The 23324-nt window shown below is 38.4% G+C and overlaps 1 protein-coding gene across 1 annotated transcript; it reads left to right on the top strand.

The window, feature by feature from the left end:
- The first annotated feature begins 11629 nt into the window (after positions 1–11629).
- Positions 11630–12734, top strand: LOC139039771 (claudin-6). The gene has a single exon (XM_070518089.1). The coding sequence runs from the start codon at positions 11693–11695 to the stop codon at positions 12356–12358; it is 666 nt and encodes a 221-aa protein (XP_070374190.1). The 5' UTR covers positions 11630–11692; the 3' UTR covers positions 12359–12734.
- The last annotated feature ends 10590 nt before the right edge of the window (positions 12735–23324 follow it).

The following is a 23324-nucleotide window of genomic DNA, read 5'->3' as shown; positions in this document are numbered from 1 at the left end:
ATACTTTGAGAACCATATCAGAAATTCTTATTCAAAAACAGTCTGGAAAACTCAAGAGGAGCCATAAAGCCTATTGTATTTATCCATATTTTTCTTCTTTCCATTGTTCTTTCCTCTTTCCAGATAATCCAAGATTCCTTCTTTTATAATTTCCTTTACATTTTAAGAACTTCTTTAGCTATTCTTTTAAGGTAGTTCTGCTGGTGACACATTCTCTAAGTTTTCCTTCATCTGAAAATGTCTTGATTTCTCCTTCATTCCTGAAGGATATTTTTGTAGGATACAGAATTCTGGTTTGACAGTTCTTTTCTTTCAGCACCTAAAAAAATGTTGTGCCACTCCTTTATGACCTCCAAAGTTTCTGATGAGAAATCTGTTGTAATTCGAATTGTTTTTCCCTTATAGGTTAGGTGTCATTCCTTTCTACCTGCTTTTGTGATTCTGTCTTTGTCATTAGTTTTTGAAAGTTTGACTATGATGTGTCTTGATGTGGGTTTCTTTGGCTTTATCCTGTTTGGGGTTTGCTCTGCTTCTTTAATCTATAGATGTCTTTTGCTAAATTTGGATAGTTTTAAGCCATTATTTCTTCAAGTACTTTTTCAGCCCCTTCATCTTTCTCTTTTTTCTTCTAGGACTATGATGACAGGAATGTTAGATCTCTTGTTGTAATCCCATAGGTCCCTGAGGCTCTGTTAAATTTTTTTAGAAGTCTATTTTCTCTCTGTTGTTCAGATTTGGTAAGCTCTAGTCTATCTTCAAGTTCACTGATTCTCTCCTCTGTTATTTACATTCTGATGTTGAGCCCATCCAGTGTATTTTTCATTTTGATTGTTGTATTTTTCAGTTCTAAAATTTCCATTTGATTCTTATTTATGTCTTCTATTTCTTTGCTGAGACTTTCTATTTTTTCATTTGTTTTGAGTGTGTTTGTAATTGCTTGTTGAAGCATTTATAATGGCTGCTTTAAAATCTTTGACAGATAATTCCAACATCTGTATCATATCAAGGGTGGTGCCTCTGAATATTTAAATTTTCTATTTTGGCAAGTATCCTTTGACCCTACACAAGTAGAGACACTGCCTTGTTACTGACAGGTAAGGATTGAAGTTTAGGTTTCCTACTAGGTCTCTGCTAAAATCACCTGGAATGGGAGGGAAGGCGGTCTCATTACTACTGGATGGAGGTGGAAGCTTTCAACTAGGTCTGTTTGACACCATTCCAGCAAGGAGGGAGGAGAGTCCCATATGCTCTCCATTGTACCCACAGTAGAGGAGCTTATTAATGCTGCATGGGGATGAAAGTCCCAGCTCCTGATTTGACCTTCTTTGACACCATCTTGGTGGTGAGGAGGAGAAAGAATACCTTGTTACAACCACAGCCTAGACTAATTGAATCAGAATTGCTGAGGTGTGACCTAGGCATAAGTATGCTTTAAAGCTGCCCTGTTGATTCCAATGTGCTTACAAACAAGGTTGAGAGCTCCTGCTTTAGATGTTCCTTTAGTGAGGAGTTAATTGGTGGTAAACTCTGCTATGCTTATCTGGAAATTTTTTATTTTGGTGCACTTCTTGAATGATAGCTTAGTGAGTCTACAGTTATTTTCTCTCAACATTTTGAAGATATTATTTCACCATGCTTTGGTCTCCATTTGGCTTCTCAGAAGTCAACTGGCTGCCAACTTCTCAACTCTCTGCAGGTAATCAGTTTTTCTCTATGGCTACTCTTAAGATCTTTTCATTTCTTTTGGTAATCTTTGCTTTCAAAATGATGTGTGTAAGTGTCTAATTCTTTTTATTTAAGTTGCTTGAAATTGCTTGTGCTTCCTAAATCTGCATATTTTAATTTTTCTTCAATTCTGGAGAGTCCTCATTCATTGTTTTGTCAACTAGTGTCTTTCTGCCATGTGGTGTAATGTGCTGCCGAGGCCTCCTTCCCTCCCCTTTGGTGAAGGATCTGTTTTTATAGTTGCTGGAAGTGCTGTGGGCAGACAGTCTTCAGCTGACAGCCCCTTTAGAGATCGCCTGTGGGTCGTGCCCCTTCCCAGGGTGGCCCACATCAAATGATTGATCAATATAGGATTATATATACCTACGAATCTCAGCTCAAATCAGAACAATTCTGAAGGCCAGCAGAGCTCCTATGGAGTCAGCTGTAGTTTTGTCGGCCCTGAATCACAGCTCATCTTCTCCCTCGATCTCTTCTTGCTTCCCCTCACTCCCTTTTGTGGAAATTGATTCCAATGGCACTCTTCAATAATCATCCTAAATGCTAAACTTGGTCTAAGAAGCAGCTTCCTAGGGAACCAAACCCGCAATATCCCATTCTTTCTGGTCATTCCTTCAGAAACTCTGATTAAATATATCAAGTTGTCTCACTCTATCTCCCTCTTTACCTCTTTCACAATTTCCATCACCTTGACTTTAGTTTGTGTGTGTGTATCAGGAAGATTGTCACTTTGCTAACATCTGTGCCAATCTTCTATTTTATGTGGAATGCCACCACAGCATGGCTTTATGGGTGGTATTAGGTCCATGCCCAGGATCTGAACATGTGACCCCCAGGGCCGCTGAAGCAGAGTGTGTGAACTTAACCGCCAATCACTGGGCTGGCCACACACTTTGACTTTCTTTGATGCATTCTGGGCAATTTCCTAAGAGCTCTTACTTTAGATTAACTCACTAATTTTCTTTTCAGCTATTTTTGCTATGAATTTTTTAAAAGATATTGCTTTACAAAATTTTCTAGCACTACATTGTCTTGGAAAAATTTAATAAAACATGTTCTAGAAAAAAAGTATAAAACTTTTATTTTAAAAGATTTATGAAATCTTCCTTGGAAGTCTGATGCATCTCTTTCACACAAACATCTGGTACCGCACAAATATCCTCATCCTTCTTCATGAGCCAGTTTTGGTAATTAGTATGTTCCTTTAAAAACTAGTTGTGTTACAGTGTTAAATGTATTTGCACAATGTCTTACCTAATATTATTTTTCTCAATTTTTCGTCTCCTCTATTCCTGCAACTATATCTTGTTTTTCATTCTTAAAGATTTTTTCTTCTCTCTTTTTTTCTTCATCATGGTTGACTAAAGCTTGAATTTTCCAAACAATGATCTTTATGTATTATTGATTAACTCTGTTGCATTTTTTTGTTTCATTAATTTCTACATTCATCTTTATTGCATCTTTAACTACTTACTCCTTGGCACAGGTAGAAAGAGCTTCCCTGAAGCAACTAGTTGCAGCTACTCTGATTTCACTGGTGTATCTGATATTATGCATATTTTACCCTATATATCTACTCCTTCAGATACCCTAAAGCCTTTCTTACTTATTGCAATAATCTTTTTTGGATTGAGGCTTGATCTTTAATCCTAACCCATTTCATTTCTGTTTTAGAAAAATTACCCATAATTTTTTGTCCAATTCTCTTATCTACTGCAATTTTGGAATATATATAATAATATTTCTATGATTTGGGACAGGAGAAGGAAGCTGGAGCTTGTGATTGGTTTGCCAGCTAGCTGAAACATTGATTTTCTGTTTCTGGGATGTAAAGCTCTGCAGACATGTATTAATTCAGTTGTAATTTGCACATCCTTTGTGGCCTACACTCTTTACATGAAGTATCATTGTGAGAGAGGTGGATTATATTTTCCCAACAACTCTCCTAACTACTGTATGTCTTTCCTTTTGCCATATTTGCATACATATATTTTTTTCTACTACTTTTTGTATTATATTGTTTGAGGCTAAGTTATGCTGAGTTTTAAGATTTAGAGAGGTTATATCTTCATTGAGAGTTTATACTTACAAGTTAAAATTATCTTCACAGTCAGGTCTCAAGTTACTTGCATTTAATTATGATTTGTATTGTTTCACCATCCATACTCTCTTTTCCTTTGAACTTGGCAGACATATCTTTGCCCACATTTTTATCACTTTTACAGATATAGAAAGGAGTGAAACACCAAGATTGACTAGAAAAGTAATAAGAGCACACTGTTCATAGATCAATGTGACTGTCCCCATGGGAACTTTGAACAGTGACAGTGAGAATCAACCCCTGACACAAGGAGAAGGATGTGACCAGGCACAAGGGCCCAAATTGAGCCAGGAGTTTTGTGCCTAATTTCCCCATCTATTTCTGTCATTGTAGTCATAACTGTACGCCACAATATACAGTAATATTCAATCTTGCCATTGGGTAATGTTTCGTGATGGTGAGGACAGCTTGTCTCCAAGGAGGTAGCCTGAGAATCAGGTGGAAACTCTGTAACCCAATTGGTGATGTCTCCAATCAAACGCTGGGAAATCTCGTGAGGTATCCGTAGGATCCAGCAAGCATAATAATCAGGGGTACTGGCCTGTATTGAGTTTGAAAGATTTCAGGGTTGATCAATGTAAAACATATGACCACAGGGTGGCAATAGCACACAATGAGTTTTATTTGGGTGGTGCTTTGACAGGTTTACATGGGGGTGAGGGGAGGTATCCCTCAAAGCAGGAGACCTTCTAGGGGCAACCGCACAGGGGCCACCACCCAGAAGGGGACTAAGGCAAGAGAACTCATGGGGAGAGGGAGATGAAAGAGGGGGCTTATGTGTCTAGATGATGTTGCTCAGCAGCATGGTGGAAAGTCTTTGGCTCAGAAAGCTCTGAAAAGCAGCAGTGGCTTTGGATCTTTATAGCCTGTGGTTTATCTTATCCATGGCTAGCAGATGTTGGGTTCAGTTTCACAGGGTATGCAAAGCAGGCAGGATGTAAGGAGCTAAAAATTTGCTTATTGGGGGTGGTTTCTGCAGTATCAGGTCTTAGAGGGGCCGAGCGGTCTGTTCCAGTGGTTCACAAAGTATGTTCCCCAAGCTAGTGGTCACCTGGGAACTTCTTAGAAATACAACACACCAGCTGAATCAGAAATGGGGGACGTGATCCAGCCATCTTTTATCAAGACCTACAGTTTAAGCATAGAGAGGAGTGACATCAGCATCATGGTGGAGTGAGTTTTTCCAGTAATCCTTCCCCTCCAACATACAATGAATAAACATCCATACTCCAACAGAGGACATCCAAACACAACACAAAAGATGTCAGAGAGACCCACACAGCCATACGATGGAGGGTGGAGAGGCTGGAGCCCCCCTTGGAAGAGGTGGAATGGGGTAAGAGAAAACTTCACTTTCCCACCAAAGACTGTGATCCTGGACCTCAGCAGGCCTTCGAGAGGGAAGGAACAGGGGAGGGGACATTCATTCATGGGAATGTCAAGGACTCCCAAGAGCCCTTTCAGTTTAGAGGGAAGCCCTCTACCAGGATGAAAGCTCTCATGGGGGGTGATCTTATCAAGCCCATACCCCAGGAGAGCAGACAGCAAGAGCAGAGGGAGAAAGTCCTGAGATCATGCAGAAGCACCTCTCCCCCAACCCACTCAGTGCAGCTCCAGCCCCTGGGATTTCGGCTGAAGGGCTTAGAATACCTGGCTCTTGACCCCCACCCAGTGGCAATAGGTTGTAAATGCGACCAAATAAGGCCAGGATGTGAAAAGACAGAGCCACTCCCTCTAGCAATATTAAACATTATATTAGATCTCTAGACCAGAGAGACAATGACAAGTATGCAGAAATCAGTCCTGAGGACGCAGAAATATGTAATCTAAATGAAAAAGAACTCAAGACAGCTATCATCAAAAAACTCAATGAGGTAAAAGAGAATGTAGAGGAAAAATTCAATGAGTTTAGGAGCTATTTCACAAAAGAGATTGAAACTATAAAGAAGAATCAATCAGAAATATTAGAGATGAAAGACATAATGGAAGAAATAAAACAAAATATGAATTCCCTGAATGCTCAAGCAGACACCATAGAGGAGTGTATCAGCATAATTGAAGATAGACATGTTGAAATGCTCCAGACGGAGGAGGAGAGAGAACTAAAACTAAAAAGAAATGAAGAAAGTCTCCAAGAAATATCCGACTCAATTGGGAACTGCAACATAAGAATTATCGGTATTCAAGAAGGAGAAGAGAAGGAGAATGGAATAGAAAGCTTGTTCAAAGAAATAATAGCAAAGAACTTGCCAAACCTAGGGAAGGAAATCCATGTGGAAGAGGCTGCCAGATCTCCTAAATATGTCAGTGTAAAAAGACCTATGGCAAGGCATATAGTAGTGAAACTGGCCAAACGGAATGACAAAGAAACAATACTAAGGGCAGCAAGGCAGAAGAAAATAACCTACAAAGGAACGCCCATCAGGCTTTTAGCGAATTTCCCTGCAGAAACCTTACAGGCTAGGAGAGACTGGAATGACATATTCAAATCTTTGAAGGACAAAAACTTTCAGCCAAGAATACTCTATGCAGCAAAAATATCCTTCAGATATGTCAGAGAAATAAAAACTTTCCCAGACAAACATAAGCTAAGGGAGTTCATAGCCACAAGACCCCCCCCCACACACACACACAAGAAATCCCTTATATCTGAGAAAAAAAAGGGAGAAAGGGGTTACAAAGCATGGAATAAGGAGATAAATATAGAGACAGAATAAGAGCAGGATAGCAAATACTCAAGTATAGCATTAAGGACAAAAGGAAGGAAAACACCAAAAACAAAGATAATCTTGTCATTTTAACAACAAACTCATAACAGAAGATTGAATAAGATGTGAGAAAAACAACTTAGGAGGGGAAGGGGAAAGGGGCTGAATAGATTTGGTCTAAGGAAATTAGAAGCCATCAGAAAAGGGACTATGTTATCCTCGAGATTTTGAATAAAACCTCAGGGTAAATGCTAAACAAAAAAGCAGAACAGAGACATAAATAATAAATAAGGAGAAAACAAAGAAACACAGCATAAAAAACTACATAACTCGATTGGTAGACCAAATTACAGAGGATGAGAAACAAAGGAAATGCAGGTGAACTGGAAAACAAGTGACAAAATGGGAGCATTAAGCCCTCATATATCGATAATCACCCTAAACGTAAATGGATCGAATTCTCCAGTAAAAAGACACAGAGTGGCGAGAGTGATTAAAGAACAAAACCCAGCAATATGCTGCCTCCAGGAAACACATCTCAGCTCCAATGACAAACATAGGCTCAGGGTGAAGGGATGGAAGATGATACTCCAAGCTAATGGCAAGAAAAGAAAGCAGATGTTGCAATACTTATATCATACAAAGTAGATTTCAAGATAAGACAGGTAAAGAGAGACAAAGAGGGGCAATATATAATGATAAAGGGACACTCCATCAAGAAGAAATAATGCTTATAAATATCTATGCACCCAACACAGGAGCACCAAAGTTCATAAAGCAACCATTAACAAACCTAAAGGAAGACATTAATAATTACGCAATAACAGTAGGGCACCTTAACACTCCACTCACATCAATGGATAGATCATCCAGACAGAAAATCAGTAAGGAAACAGTGGAATTAAATGAAAAGCTAAAACAGTTGGACTTAATAGACATATATAGAACACTCCATCCAAAAACAGCAGAATACACGTTCTTCTCAAGTGCGCATGGAAAATTCTCAAGAATACACCATATGTTTGGAAACAAAGCAAGCCTCAAGAAATTTAAGAAAATTGAAATAATAACAAGCATCTTTTCCAATCACAATGCTATAAAGCTAGAAATTAATTACAAGAAAAAAGCTGAGAAAAGGACAAAGATGTGGAGACTAAACAACATGCTATTGAACAAGCAATGGATCATTGAAGAAATTAAAGGAAAAATCAAAAAGTATCTGGAGACAAATGAAAATGAGAACATACCATACCAACTCATATGGGATGCAGCAAAAGCCATATTAAGAGGGAAGTTCATCACAATACAGGCTCACCTTAACACACAAGAAAAGCCCAAATAAGCAATCTCAAACTAAACTTAATTGAATTAGAAAAAGAAAAACAAACAAAGCCCAAAGTCAGCAGAAGGAGAAAAATAATAAAAATCAGAGCAGAAACAAAAAAGGCAGTAGAAAGGATCAATGAAACAAAGAGCTGGTTCTTTGAGAAGATAAATAAAATTGACAAACCCCCAGCCAGACTTACAAAGTGAAAAAGAGAGAAAGCTCAGATAAATAAAATTAGAAATGAAAGAGGAGTAATAACAATGGATACCACAGAAATACAATGGATTATAAGAGAATACTATGAAAAACTATGTGCCAACAAAATGGACAATCTAGAGGAAATGGAAAGATTCTTAGACTCTTACAACCTCCCAAAGCTGAATCAAGAAGAAATAGAGAATCTGAATAGACACATCACAAGTAATGAGATTGAAACAGTAATCAAAAGCATCCCAAAGAATAAAAGCCCAGGACCAGACGGCTTCCCTGGGGAATTCTACCAAACATTCAGAGAGGATTTAATACCTACCCTTCTCAAGCTATTCCAAAAGATTAGGGAAGATGGACCTCTTCCTAACACATTCTATGAGGGCAACATCACTCTGATATCAAAGCCTGACAAGGACAACACAAAAAAGGAAAACTACAGGCCAATATCACTGATGAACATAGACGTAAAAATCCTCACCAAAATATTGGCAACCCAAATACAGCAATACATGAAAAGGATCATACATCATGATCAAGTGGGATTTATACCAGGGGCACAGGGATGGCTCAACATCCACAAATCAATCAATGTGATACACCACATCAAGAAAATAAGGAATGAAAACCACATGATCATCTCAATAGATGCAGAGAAAGCATTTGACAAGATCCAACGGCCCTTTATGACAAAAACTCTTAATAAAATGAGCAGAGAAGGAAATCACCTCAACATAATAAAGGCCATATATGACAAACTCACAGCCAACATCATACTCAATGGGGAAAAACTGAACGTCATCCCTCTGAGAACAGGAACAAGACAACGGTACCCTCTCACCACTCTTATTCAACATAGTACTGGAGGTTTTGGCCAGAGCAATTAGGAAAGAGAAAGGCATAAAAGGAATCCAAATAGAGTGTGAAGAAGTGAAACTCTCATTGTTTGCAGACGACATGATCTTATATATAGAAAATCCTAAAGAATCCATCGTAAGGCTATTAGAAATAATTAACAACTACAGTAAAATTGCAGGGTACAAAATCAACTTACAAAAATCAGTTGCATTTCTGCACTCTAATGACAAACTTACAGAAAGAGAACTCAAAAATACAATTCCATTTACAATCACAACAAAAAGAATAAAGTACCTAGGAATAAATTTAACTAAGGAGGTGAAGGACTTATACAATGAAAACTATAAGACATTATTGAAAGAAATAGAAGACGACATACAGAGATGGAAAGAGATTCCACGCACACGGATTGGAAGAATAAACATAGTTAAAATGTCCATACTATCCAGAGCAATCTACAGATTCAGTGCAATCTCTATCAGAATCCCAATGACATTCTTCACAGAAATAGAGCCAAGAATACTAAATTCATATGGGGCAACCAAAGATCCCAAATTGCTAAAGCAATACTGAGAAAAAAGAACAGAGCTGGAGGCATTATAATCCCTGACTTCAAAATGTACTACAAAGCCATAGTGATCAAAAGGGCACGGTACTGGTTCAAAAACAGGCACACAGATCAATGGGACAGAACTGAAAGCCCAGAAATAAAACCACATATAGACGGACAGCTAATCTTCGACAAAGGTGCCAAGAACATACAATGGAGAAAAGACAGTCTCTTCAATACATGGTGTTGGGAAAACTGGACAGCTACGTGCAAAAGAATGAAAGTAGACCATTATCTCACACCATACACAAAAATAAACTCAAAATGGATCAAAGACTTGAAGATAAGTCCTGAAACCATAAAACTCCTGGAAGATAAGATAGGTATTACATTCTTTGACATCAATCTTAAAAGGATCTTTTTGAATACCATGTCTTCTCAGACAAGGGAAACAAAAGAAAAAATATACAAGTGGGAGTTTATCAGACTAAAGAGCTTCTGCAAGGCAAAAGAAACTAGGACCAAACCAAAAGACAACCCACCAACTGGGAGAAAATTTCCGCAAATCATATATCTGATAAGGGGTTAATCTCCATAATATGTAAGGAACTCACACAACTGCACAACAAAAAAATGAACAGCGCAATCAAAAACTGGGCAGAGGATATGAACAGACATTTTTCCAAAGAAGATAGACAGATGGCCAATAAACACATGAAAAGATGTTCAACATCACTAATCATCAGGGAAATACAAATCAAAACTACACTAAGATACCACCTTATGCCTGTTAAAATGGCTGTAATCACTAAGACTAAAAACAACAAATGTTGGAGAGGGTGTGGAGAGGAGGGAACCCTCGTACACTGCTGGTGGGAATGCAAACTGGTACAACCACTGTGGAAAACAGTATGGAGATGCCTCAAAAAACTAATAATAGAACTACCATACGACCCAGCTATCCCACTACTGTGTCTACTCAAACAACTTGAACTCAACAATCCAAAGTAACACATGCACACCTATGTTCATTGCAGCATTATTCACAACAGCCAAGACATGGAAACAATCCAAGTGCCCGTCCACCGATGACTGGATAAAGATGTGGTATATATACAAAGCAATACTACTCAGCCAGAAAAAAAGACAAAATCATCCCATTTGCAACAACATGGATGGACCTGGAGGGAACTATGCTTGGTGAAATAAGCCAGACTGAGAAAGACAAACACCAGATGATTTCACTCAGATGTGGAATATAAACAAACACATGGACAAAGAGAGCAGTTCAGTGGTTACCAGGGGAGGGGAGGTGGGGGATGGGCACGGCGGTGAAGGGGAGCACTTATGTGGTGACAGACAGGAAATAATGTACACCTGAAACTTCATAGTGATGTAAACTATTATGAACTCAAATAAAAAAATTTTTTTAATTTGCTTATTTGGGCTATATTTAAAACAATTCAATGTGAAAAATGTTGCTAGTGGGCTTTTGAGCTAATGGGTTCCAGTCTGTCTGAAGAAGTAAACAACACAGGGCTAATATACAAAGAGCTTCTTTGGCTAATTTATAGAACAAAGCCCCAGCACTGGCACTGCAGATGTGTGTCACCATCTCTTCAGGTGTGGATCAATCTGGGTTCGTTCTCCCAGGTGCTTGTGTATCTCTTCAACCTGTAGTTTGAAGCCTTTTGATTTCAGAAAAAAAATTTTTTTTAAGATTGGTGCCTGAGCTAACAACTGCTGCCAAACATCTTCTTCTTCTTTATATTATTCTTCTCCCCAAAGCCCCCCAGTACATAGTTGTATATTCTAGTTGCAAGTCCTTCTAGTTGTGCTATGTGGGACACTGCCTCAGCATGGCCTGATGAGCGGTGCCACGTCTGCATCTAGGATCCGAACCAGCGAAACCCTGGCCCTTTGAAGCAGAGCGCGCAGACTTAACTACTTGGCCATGGGGCCAGCCCCCTCAAAAAATATTATTATATTTTTAGTACATGTTCTGTTCCATTGCTTTGGTTTTCCTCTTCAGTAAATTCTATCATACACACGTTAGATCTTCTTTGCCTACCTCCTTTTTCTATCACTTTCTCTCAAAGCCATTTTTATCTCTTTCTTCTATCCTTCAAAAATTGTCCTTCATGACACTCGGCCGGCTCCTACGAATCCCTGCGGACTGCTTCGCAGCTCCTCTCAACTTCAACCTCAACCTCATCATGGCCTCTGCTGGCCTGCAAATCCTGGGGATCATCCTGACGCTGCTTGGCTGGGTGAATGCCCTGGTGTCCTGTGCCCTGCCCCTGTGGAAGGTGACCGCATTCATCGGCAACAGCATCGTGGTGGCCCAGGTGGTGTGGGAGGGGCTGTGGATGTCCTGCGTGGTGCAGAGCACGGGCCAGATGCAGTGCAAGGTGTACGACTCGCTGCTGGCACTGCCCCAGGACCTGCAGGCAGCCCGCGCCCTCTGTGTCATCGCCCTCCTCGTGGCCCTCCTTGGCCTGCTGGTCTACCTCGCTGGGGCCAAGTGCACCACCTGCGTGGAGGACAAGGATTCCAAGGCACGTCTGGTGCTCGCCTCTGGGATCATCTTTGCCATCTCAGCGGTCCTGACCCTGATCCCCATCTGCTGGACTGCCCATGCCATCATCCAGGACTTCTACAACCCCCTGGTGGCCGAAGCCCAAAAGCGGGAGCTGGGGGCCTCCCTCTACCTGGGCTGGGCGGCCTCTGGCCTTCTGCTGCTGGGTGGGGGGCTGCTGTGCTGCACCTGCCCCTCTGGGGGGTCCCGGAGCTCCAGCCATTACATGGCCCGATACTCAGCATCTGCCCCACATGCCACCTCTGGGGGTCCCTCCGAGTACCCTACTAAGAATTACGTCTAATTGGGGAGGGGAGTGGGGGCTCCCTTGACAGTGGAGCCTAACCCTGAGCTGGAGTCATCGAGAGGGTGATCCATGACAGCTTTGGGGTTGTTTTATCTTTTGGTTTTGCTTTTTATTTTGGGGGGTGGTATTTTTTAAGTCTGTTTGATAACCCAACCAAGAAGAAACTCAGTTTTGCCTCTGGGCTCTGCTGCTGGCATTTCTCACCTCTGGGTGATGGAACCAAATCTCTGGATCGTTCTCCACCCTGGACATACCCATCTGGGAGGCCAGCCTGGAGCTGTGGGTCCAGTGTGAAGGCTGCTTGCTGTCCAGGGGCTGTCAGCCTGTCCCCGAGAGTTCCTACTGCTGCCGGGGCAGGGCTTCCCTTGCTGGTCAGGCCTCTAGAACGCCGGGGCTCTTGAGCCTCCAGTAGCCTCTAGGAGAGCAGGTAATAAGTTACAAGGAATGCCCACCTCCAAGTCTCTTGGCCTCTGGCTCCTCCATCCTGAGTCTGGTCCCAGCTGTGCAGTAGACCCCTGACCCTCTCCCCCGTAGCCCCTGTACACTCTGCCATGCCCTGCCCACACTCACCAGTTTTTGCTAAATAAAGCACGTTTTGTTTTAAAAAAAAAAAAAAAAAAAAATTGTCCTTCATTTAATCTTGTTTGTCTGAAGATACTATCCATTGCCATTTTCTCTTGTATTCGTTCTAGTGTAGTTTTCATTTTAGAAACAACTTTTAGTTTATTCTCTTTCCTGAGTTCTGTAAGCTTACTTTTTAAAAATCTCAGTTTTTCTAATTATCACATTTCTGAATTTTTCTAATTCTTACTTATACTTGTTTTTTTTAACAGCTGCTTTCATTTTCTTGATGGTTTTCTTCTGTCTTTTTGCCCCCTGGGTAAATCGTTCTGTCATGCCTTCACTGTCAGCAGGGACATGACTGTATGCTTTGTTTTCTTCTTTTCTACAATGACTATGTATGGGATTCAATTGGACCAGTTTCAATTACTCATGCTTAAGTGCAATGAGTTTTTCTGTTTACAAGAAGCAATAGGAAGAATAGCATTTTCAGCTTTAAAGCTTTAGAGTTTTCTGCATTTTTCTTTAAAGAAGTGATAAAAATATCACCTCTGACTTCTGAGATCTGCAACCTCTACTGTACCACACACTTTTTTTTTAATTGAGTTAATGATAGGTTACAATCTTGTGAAATTTCAGTTGTTCATTAATGTTTGTCAGTCATGTTGTAGGTGCACCACTTCACCCTTTGTGCCCACCCCCCACCCCACCTTTCCCCTGGTATCCACTAAACTGTTCTTAGTCCATAATTTTAAATTCCTCATATGAGTGGAGTCATACACAGATTATCCTTCTCTCGCTGGCTTATTTCACTTAACATAATTCCCTCAAGGTCCATCCATGTTATTGCAAATGGAATGATTTTGTTCTGTTTTACAGCTGAGTAGTATTCCATCGTATATATGTACCACATCTTCTTTATCCAATTGTCTGTTGCTGGGCACTTAGGTTGCTTCCATGTCTTGGCTATTGTAAATAAAGCTGCAATAAACATTGGGGTGCATAGGACTTTTGGAATTGCTGACTTCAAGCTCTTTGGATAAATACCTAGTAGTGGGATAGCTGGATCGTATGGTAATTCTATTTTTAATTTTTTGAGGAATCTCCATACTGTTTTCCATAGTGGCTGCACCAGTTTGCATTCCCACCAGCAGTGTATGAGGGTTCCTTTTTCTCCGCAACCTCTCCAACATTTGTTACTATTAGTTTTAGATATTTTTGTCATTCTAACGGGTTGTACCACCCACTTTTATTGATGCTTTGTCTTTCTTTTGCCCTTAATGTCCCTGCCCAGCTATTTGGATTCTACTGCCATGAGTTTCTCCTCAGTTTGGGCTTTGTCCTGGAAGGAGGTTTTGATTTGTTAGTATTCAAGAAATTATAGGGCTCAAACCACTTCAACATCTCCAGAAATTACTGCAGTTCCTTTGCATTCAGTTGTAAATCGAGTCTGCATTACTTCCTCCCAGTTTTGGTGCTATTCTCAGATTGTACTTACCATGTACTTCCTGTCGGTGACTTGGGGCCTCTTCTATTCTTGGGAATATTAGACCCCTCATTGCTTTCCCTTTGCTTTCTCCTGCACAGATGCTAAACAAATATTGGTTTTATAGGCATTGATGATTCATTCCCAAATGCGAGTATTTTGGGGTTTGTAAGGTGATGTCTTGTTTTAAAATAGCTTTATTGAGGTGTAGGGGAGGAAGACGATTCCTCTACCCATTCTAGGTCCTTCTGGCTGCTCTATGAATTAAGTTGACATGAGACAGAACAACAGGAGAAAATCAAACAAAGCTTTATAGCATGTACACATGAGAGAAACCCAGGAAAGCTGAGTAACTCTCCAGAAAGATCGAGATGCCAGCTTAAAGACAAAGGAGGGTGTTGGGAGTAGTGGCTTGGAGCTTCAAAGGGGAGGAAGGCAATTTCCCATGGAAATGGAAAAGCAAATGTTTGGCAGATAAGAATGGGCTTAGCAAGGGCCCTCATAGTCTATAGATACCCAGAGTTATCTATGGTGATGGCCTGTCCTGGAGACAAGCCCTTTATCTTAAAATTCAGGTAGTTGGGAGAGGGGGAGGTCAAAGTTTCTTTCAGAGTCTTTTGTTCTTGAAAATAATCAAGGCAAGGCAAAGAGACATATTTTGGGGTGGCCAATTCTGATCCCCCACAGAGGTATGATTGAATACAATAAATGCACATATTTAAAGTATATAATTTGATAAATTTTGACATATGAGCCCACAAGATCATCATCAAAATCAAGATAGTGAAAAGATTCATCACATTCAAAAGTTTAGTTGTGCTCCTATATAATCTCTCCCTTCTGCTCCTCCCTGCCTTTCCCATCCCCAACCAACCACTAATACATTTTTGCCACTATAGATTAGTCTGTACTTCCTATAGTTTTATATAGATGGAACCATACAACATGTACTCTTGTTTTCTGGCTTCTTTCGTGGAGAGAATTATTTTTAGATTCACCGATGTTGTTGTGTACACCAATAGCTCATTTCCTTTTATGGCTGAGTAGTATTCCATTATATGTATGTACCACCATTTGTTTATCCATTCACCTTTTGATGGACATTAGAGTTTCCAGTTTCTTGCTATTACAAACAAAGCTGCTATGAACGCTCCCATATAAGAGTTTTTATGGACATATGTCTTCTTTTCTCTTGGGTCAATGCCAACGAGTGGAATGGCTGAATCATGTCATAGGTGTATGTTTAACCTTTCGAGAAACTGTCAAATTGTTTTCCAAAGTTGTTAAATTTTATGTTCTCACTAGTGGTGTATGAGAGTTCAAGTTCTTCCACATTCTTATCAACATTTGTTCTAGTCATTCTTTTTAATGTTAGCTATTCTAACAGGTGTGTAGTGGTATCTCAGTGTGTTTTTAATTTCCATTTCCCTAATGATTAATGATGTTGAGAATTTTTTCATGTGCTTATTTGCTATATGCTGAAATCTTTTCCCCATTAAAAAAAAAATGGGTGATTGTTTTCTTATTGTCATGTTTGGGAGTTCTTTAGATATTCTAGTTCCAAGTTCTTTGTCAAATTTATGCTTTGCAAAGATTTTTCTCCCAGGCTGTGGCTTATATTTTCAGTGACTTTTAAATAGCAGTTTTTAATTTTAATTTTTATCATGACCAATTTATCAATTTTGTTGTTTAATGGTTTATGCTTTTGGTAGCATATCTAAAAAATCTTTGCCTAAACCAAGGACACAAAGATTTCTCCATATGTTTTCTTCTGGAAGTTTCATAATATTAGGCTTTGCATTTAGTTCTGTGAATCATTTTTAGTTAATTTTTGTGTATAGTATGAGGTATGGATCAAGCTAATTAAAAATTTTTTTTTGCATGTGAATATCCACTTGCTCCAGCACCATTTGTTGAGAAAGGCTATCACTGAATTACCTTTGTCAAAAATCAATTGTATGTATATGCGTGTGTTTATTTATGGACCCTCTATTTAGTTCCATTGATCTATTTTTTTATTCTTTATGGCAATACCACACTGCCTTGATTACTGCAACTTTACTATAATTCTTGAAATCAGTTAGTTTTGGACCTCCAAGTTTGTTCTTTTTCAGAGTTGTTTTGGCTATCCTGTGACCTTTGCATTTCCATATAAATTTTAGAACCAGTTTGTAAATTTCTACAAAAAAGTTGGTGAGATTTTGCCTGGGATTGCATTGAATCTATGATCAGTTTAGGGGAAAACTGAGGTCTTAACTAAACAGAGACTTCTGCCCCTTGAATGAAGTATGTCTTTCTATTTGTTTAGACTTTTAATTTCTCTCAAAAAGATTTTGTAGTTTTCAGTGTATAGGTCTTTCGTATCTTTTGTCAAATTTCAAGTTTTGATGCTATTGTAAATGATATCTCTTTAAAAAATTGCAATTTGTAGTATTTTGTTGCTTGTATAAAAAATATAATTGGTTTCTGTATATTGATCTTGTATACTGCCTTCTTACTAAACTCGGTTCTTAGTTCTGTGGCTATTTTAATAGATTCAATTGGGTTTTTTCCATAGACAACCATGTCATCTACAAATAAAGGCAGTTTTACTGCTTCCTATTTAATCTGTAGGTCTTTTATTTCTTTTTCTTGCCTGATTGCAGTGACTAGAACTTCTAGTACAATCTTTTTTTAAAAAGTGTTTTAGTATTTATTTCTCTTTTTAGTTATATTTAGAAATAAATAATCAGGGAAACAATCACAGAATTACAATGCCCAACAAAATTTAGCTATATCTAGTCCAATTTCCTCTTTTTATATATATAAAAAATAAGACATTGTTGGAATTTATATCTCTGGCCAGAGTTCTTTCCCCAAGTAGCAGCAACATTCATAACAGTCATGTATAATATTACCGTAGGCACTTTTATTTGTTTTCAGTATATGCTGTGTTATTATTTATTACAAAAACGTCTATAGCACGCATCTTCATTAAGGGGTACCACAGTTAAATTCATAAAACTCAGAAAACTGGAACATATAATTTTATTAGAGTACAATCTTGAATACAAGAGGTAAGAATGGAAGGCATTGCTTTGTTCCCAACATTAGGGGGAAAAATTTACTCTTTCACTGTTAAATATCATGTCAACTGTAGATTATTTTGTAGATAAGCTTTATCTGGTTATGAATATTCCTTTCTATTCCTACATTGTTGAGAGCTTTTATCATGAATGGGTTTTCTATTTTGTCAAATACTTTTTCTGTGACTATTAAGAGGAGAATGTGGATTTTGTCCTTTATTCTATTAATATGTTGTTATATTAAGTGATTTTGGATGTTCTTATTTTATTTTATTTGTTTGCATGTAGGTGTCCAGTTATTCCAGCACCATTTGTTGAATAGAATATTCTTTCTCGATAAAGTTGCCTTTGTTCCTTTGTTAAACATCACTTGGCTAAATTGTGTTGGTCTATTTCTAGGTTCTCTATTCTGTTCCATTGATCTATTTGTCTATTCTTTCACCAAATACCAAACTTTCTTGATTACAGTAAGTCTTGAAGTTGGATGTTGTCAGTTCTTCAACTTTGTTCTTCTCTTTCAAAATTGTGCTGACTATTCTGGGTCTTTTGCTTTCCATGTAAACCTTAGAACCAGTTTGTTGATATACATAAAATAACTTGCTTGGATTTTGGCTAGGATTGCATAGAATCTATGGATCATGTTGAGAAGAACAGATAACAATATTGAACCTTCCTATCCATGAACATGGAATATCTCTTAATTTATTTAGATCTTTTTTGATTTGTTCACCAGAGTTTTGTAGTTTTCTTCAAATAAATTTTGCACAATTTATTCCTAAATATTTAATTGTTTGGTGCTAATGGAAATAGTGTTGTTTTTAATGTCAAATTCAGTTGTTCATTGATATATAGGATAGCAGTTGACATTTGTATATTAGTCTTGTATCCTGCAAACTTACTATAATTGCTTATTAGTTCCATTTTTTTCCTGTCAATTCTTTGTAGTTTTCTTTATAGACAATCATGTCATCTGTGAAAAAAAGACAGTTTTATTCCTTCCTTCTCAATCTGTACACCTCTTATTTTTTTTCTTGTCTTATTGCATTAGCAAGGACTTCTAGTATGATGTTAAATAAAGTGGTGACAAGGGACATCCTTGCCTTGTTCCTGATCTTAGGGTTAAAGCATCTCACCATTAAGCATGATGGTAGCTGTAGGTTTTTTCTATAAGTTCTTTATCAAGTTGAGGAAGTTCCCCTCTATTCCTAGTTTACTAAGAGTTTTTATCACAAATGGGTGTTGGATTTTGTCAAATGCTTTTTCTGTATCTGTTGATATGATCATATGTCTTTCTTCTTTAGCATGTTGATGTAATGAATTGCATTAATTGATTTTCAAATGTTGAACTAGCTTTGTATCCTGGAGTAAATCTCATTTGGTTATGGATATAATTCTTTGTATACATTGTTGGATTTGATTTGCTAGAATTTTGTTGAGTATTTTTGCATCTGTGAGAGATATTGGTCTGTAGTTTTCCTTTCTTGTAATGTCTGTGTCTGGTTTTGGTATTAGGATAATGCTGGCCTCTATTTTCAGGAAGAGATTGTAGAGAATTTCAATTTTGGAACAATATTAATTATTGATTCAATTTCTTTAGTAGATATAGGCCTTTTCAGATTACCTACTTGTGCTTGTGTGAGTTTTGGTAGATTGTGTCTTTAAGGAACTGGTTCATTTCATCTAGATTATCAAATTTGTGGGCATATAGTTGTTCATAATATTATTTTCTTATCCATTTAATGTCTACAGAATCAGTAGTGATGGTTCCTTTTTCATTTCTGATAAAAATAATTCGTATTTTCTCTTTTTTTCTCTTGGTTAGCTTGGTTAGAGATTTATTGATTTTATTGATCTTTTGAAAGAACCAGCTTTTAGTTTTGTTGATTTTCTTTACTTTTATTTCTTCTATTTCATTGATTTTTTCTTTTTCTTTTTTTTCTTTCCTTCATTTTTTTTTTTCCTGAGGAAGATTGGCCCTGAGCTAACACTGTGCCAATCTTCCTCTATTTTGTATGTGGGACCATGCCAAAGCATGGCTTGATGAGCAGTGTGTAGGTCTGTGCCTGGGATCCAAACCCACAAACCCTGGGCCACTGAAGCAAAGCACGCAAACCCAACCACTACACAGCTGGGCCAGCCCCTCTATTTCATTGATTTTAGCTGTAATTTCTTTTTTCTTTTTTTAAGATTAGCACCTGAGTTAACATCTGCTATCAATCTTTTTCTTTTTCTTTTTTTCTTTACTTTCTTTCTTCTTCTTCTCCCCAAAGCCCCCCAGTACATAGCTGTACATTCTAGTTGTGGGTCCTTCTAGTTGTGTCGTGTGGGACACTACCTCAGCATGGCCTGACAAGTGGTGCCATGTCTGCACCCAGGATCTGAACCAGCAAAACCCTGGTCACAGAAGCAGAGCACATGAACTTAGCCATTCAGCCACAGGGCTGGCCCCCTCTAATTTTTATTATTTCTTTTCTCTGCTTACTTTGGATTTTTTCTTTTTCTAGTTTTCTAAGGTGAAAGCTTAGATTATTGATTTTAGATCTTTCTTCTTTTCTAATATATACATTCAATGCTATAAATTTCTAAGCACTGCTTTTGCTGTATCTCACAAAATTTGATAAAGCATATGCATTAAAGAATCTATTTTCTTAGAGAATTAACTCCTTTATCATTATATAATACCCCCTTTTTTCCCTGATAATTTTCCTTTCTCTGAAGTTGGCTCTGTCTGAAATTAATATAGCTGTTCCAGCTTTCTTTTGATTAGTGTTAGTATGAAACATCTTTCTCCCTCCCTTTACTTGTAATCCATCTATGTCTTTATAAAGTGAGTTTCTTGTAGACAACATGTAGTTGAGTCTTGTTTTTTAATCCATTCTGAAAATCTGTGTCTTTCAATTGGTGTATTTCGACCATTCATGTTTAAAGTGATTATTGACAAAGTTAAATTACTATCAAACATATTTGTTACTGTTTTCTATTTGTTGCTCCTGTCCATTGTTTCTATTTTTATCTTCTATTCTTTTTCTGCCTTTTATGGTTTTAATTGAGCATTTTATATTATTCTGTTTTTCTCTCCTTTCTCAGCATATCAGTTATACTTCCTTTTTTACCTTTTTAGTGGTTGCTCTAAGGTTTGTAAAACACATTTACAACTAATCCAAGTCCATTTTCAAATAACACTATACTGCTTCATGAGTAGTAGAAGAGCCTTCTAACAGAGTATTCCCAATTCTTTACTCCCATCCTTTATAACATTGCTGTCATTTATTTCACTTATCCATAAGGTCTAATAACCAAATACATTGTTAGTATTATTATTTTGGAAAAACTGTTATTTGTTAGGTCAATTAAGAATAAAAAATAAAATTTGGATTTTAATTGGACTCACATTGACTCTACAGATCATTTTTAAATCCTTACAATGTTGTCTTCTCAGTCATGAACATGTTACATATCTACATCTGAGTCTTCTCGTGTCTTTCAAAAATTTAATAATTTTCTCTGTTAAGTTCTTATTATGTCTTTATTAGATTCACTCAAAGGATCATATAATTGTTGGCCTCTGTTACATGAAACAGTGTTATCTTTTTTGCTTAAGCCAATTTGAGTTGTTTCCTTGCAGCTAAAGGAGTCCTAATACAGGTAGAGTGTCGGGAAATGATAGAGAGCTCAAGAGACACATCATCTTGAATGGAAGACTAATGCTAATACCCTGCTAAGTGAATTGGACAATGGGGCAACTTTGAAAAATTAGAAACGGGAAATTGAGGGGCTGGCTCCATGGCATAGTGGTTAAGTTTGGTGCGCTCCACATCGTGGCCTGGGTTTGTGGGTTGGATCCCAGGAATGGACCTACACTGCTCGTCAGCCATGCTGTGGCAGCAACCCAAATATAAAGTGGAGGAAGATTGACACACATGTTAGCTCAGGACTAATCTTCCTCAAGCAAAAAAGGAGGGGGATTGGCAACAGATGTTAGCTCAGGGCTAATCTTCCTCAGCAAAATCAAAAAGCAAAACAAAATAAAAAACAGGAAATTGACATAATCTGACTTGCAGTTTAAAAAGATGACTCTAGAAGACTTGAGGCATGTGTGTCAGGATCCCATTCTAAGTTGAAGGGAGATGTGACAGGTCTGTACAAAGATAGTGGCAGTGCAGATGGTGAGGAGTAAATGGATCTAAGAGTTATTGATATAGAGTGGGCATGACTTGGTGACAGATTAAAAGGCAATTATGACAGGAAGGAATTAAAGATGATTCCCAAATGACTAGCAGAATAGTGGTATAGGAGTAGAATGGGGAGCTATGAAGAAAGAAGATGAATTCTGCCTGGCATATGAACTTCAGGTATGTGACGGACATTCAGGTGATATGAAGTAGACGAGTTTGGAGCTCAGAGGATGTCGATTAGATAGATGACGACAGATAGATAGCTGAAGATTTGTTTGCATGTAAATGAGATCACTGAGAAGAAAGTATAAAAGAAGAAAGAGGACAAACCCTTAAAAATATGATTGGTTGTGGAATGGGAGTTTGCTGGAAAAATCAGTGATGCAGGGAAGAATGGTGTCACAGAAGTCTGGGAAGAAAGAATTTCAGAGGAGGAGTGATCCAAATCTCAAAATACAAGGAAATGTCAAATCATGATTTACTTATTGTTGACAAGTGTCCCTTGATTTGGCAATATGTAGGTTACTGTTGGCCTCAGTGAAAGCAGCCTTCATGAGGACTACAGCCAAATTGCAGAATCCTGCAAACTGAATGGGAAGTAAAGAAATGAGACAAAACTCGCAGTTGTTTCAGCAACTTGACTGAGAAAAAGCAGCACTGAGCTTTGAATTTGTGTGAAGACAGGGGAGACGTGCCTATTTGTGTGCTGAGAGAAAGGAGGCATCCATAAGGAAGAGCAAGGTGGGAGGAAATGGACTTGAGCCCAGATACAGCTGAGTACCCAGCTTTGTCTGTGTGTCCGTGTGTGGTGTCCAAGAGCAGAAAGACGTCTGGTGCAGTGCGGGGCGGGGCAGTGGCCGACGGCCAGGTGCAGTACAGGGTAGAACTGACTAGGTGAGCTTGGATCCAAATTCCCTGAGGACAAAGCCCGGCTCAGCCTAGCAGTGCAGCCATGAGCAAGTCATTTAACCTTTCTACGCCTGTTTCCTGACCTCTCAGAAGAGGATAATATTGATACCTACCTCACTGGTTGGGATGAGGATTAAATAAATTAACATGCAACAAAGGGCTTATACCAGCGCCTGACACAGCAGGCACATACAAATGACGAAGTGCTTTTGTTCCCCTAGATGGATCCCCACAGATGTCTTCATTCAAATTTCTGATTTATCTGACTCTAGATAAACCTCCACATAGTTTTCTCTGAATTTCTACGTTCAAATATATTCTCTTTTATAATACATAGATTATCCAGATACCCCCAACATGCGCTCTCTCACATTCAGCTGCACAGCAGCACAGCACAGACACGCCCCCTTCCCAGCCATGTCTGCCTGCCAGCTGGTCTGTCCCCTCTCACACATACTCCCTTTTTTTTGATTGGTTTCCAAAACGTCGCTTTCTAATTTGCTATAAAGTGAGCCATGAAGAATTTACTAACAATGAAGAGAAATCACAGCTTAGTATCAGCTATTTCAGAGGAAATGAGATTTAAAATAAATTCTAGAAAGTGGTTATTTTGGAAAGGAAGGGACTGGGACTGGAAGGGGGACAGATATAATCTTTCATCTCTTAAAAAGCAAATCGGAAACAAATACAACTACTGAGATGTGATAAAGCTGGGTGGTGGTTATACTGTGTTTATTATTTTATTCTTTACAATTTACTGTTTGAAA

Source organism: Equus asinus, chromosome 2 (assembly GCF_041296235.1).
Source record: "Equus asinus isolate D_3611 breed Donkey chromosome 2, EquAss-T2T_v2, whole genome shotgun sequence".
NCBI lineage: Eukaryota > Metazoa > Chordata > Mammalia > Perissodactyla > Equidae > Equus > Equus asinus.
The sequence above is the reverse complement of the archived record's forward strand: the minus strand, read 5'-3'. Positions and strand labels throughout refer to the sequence as shown.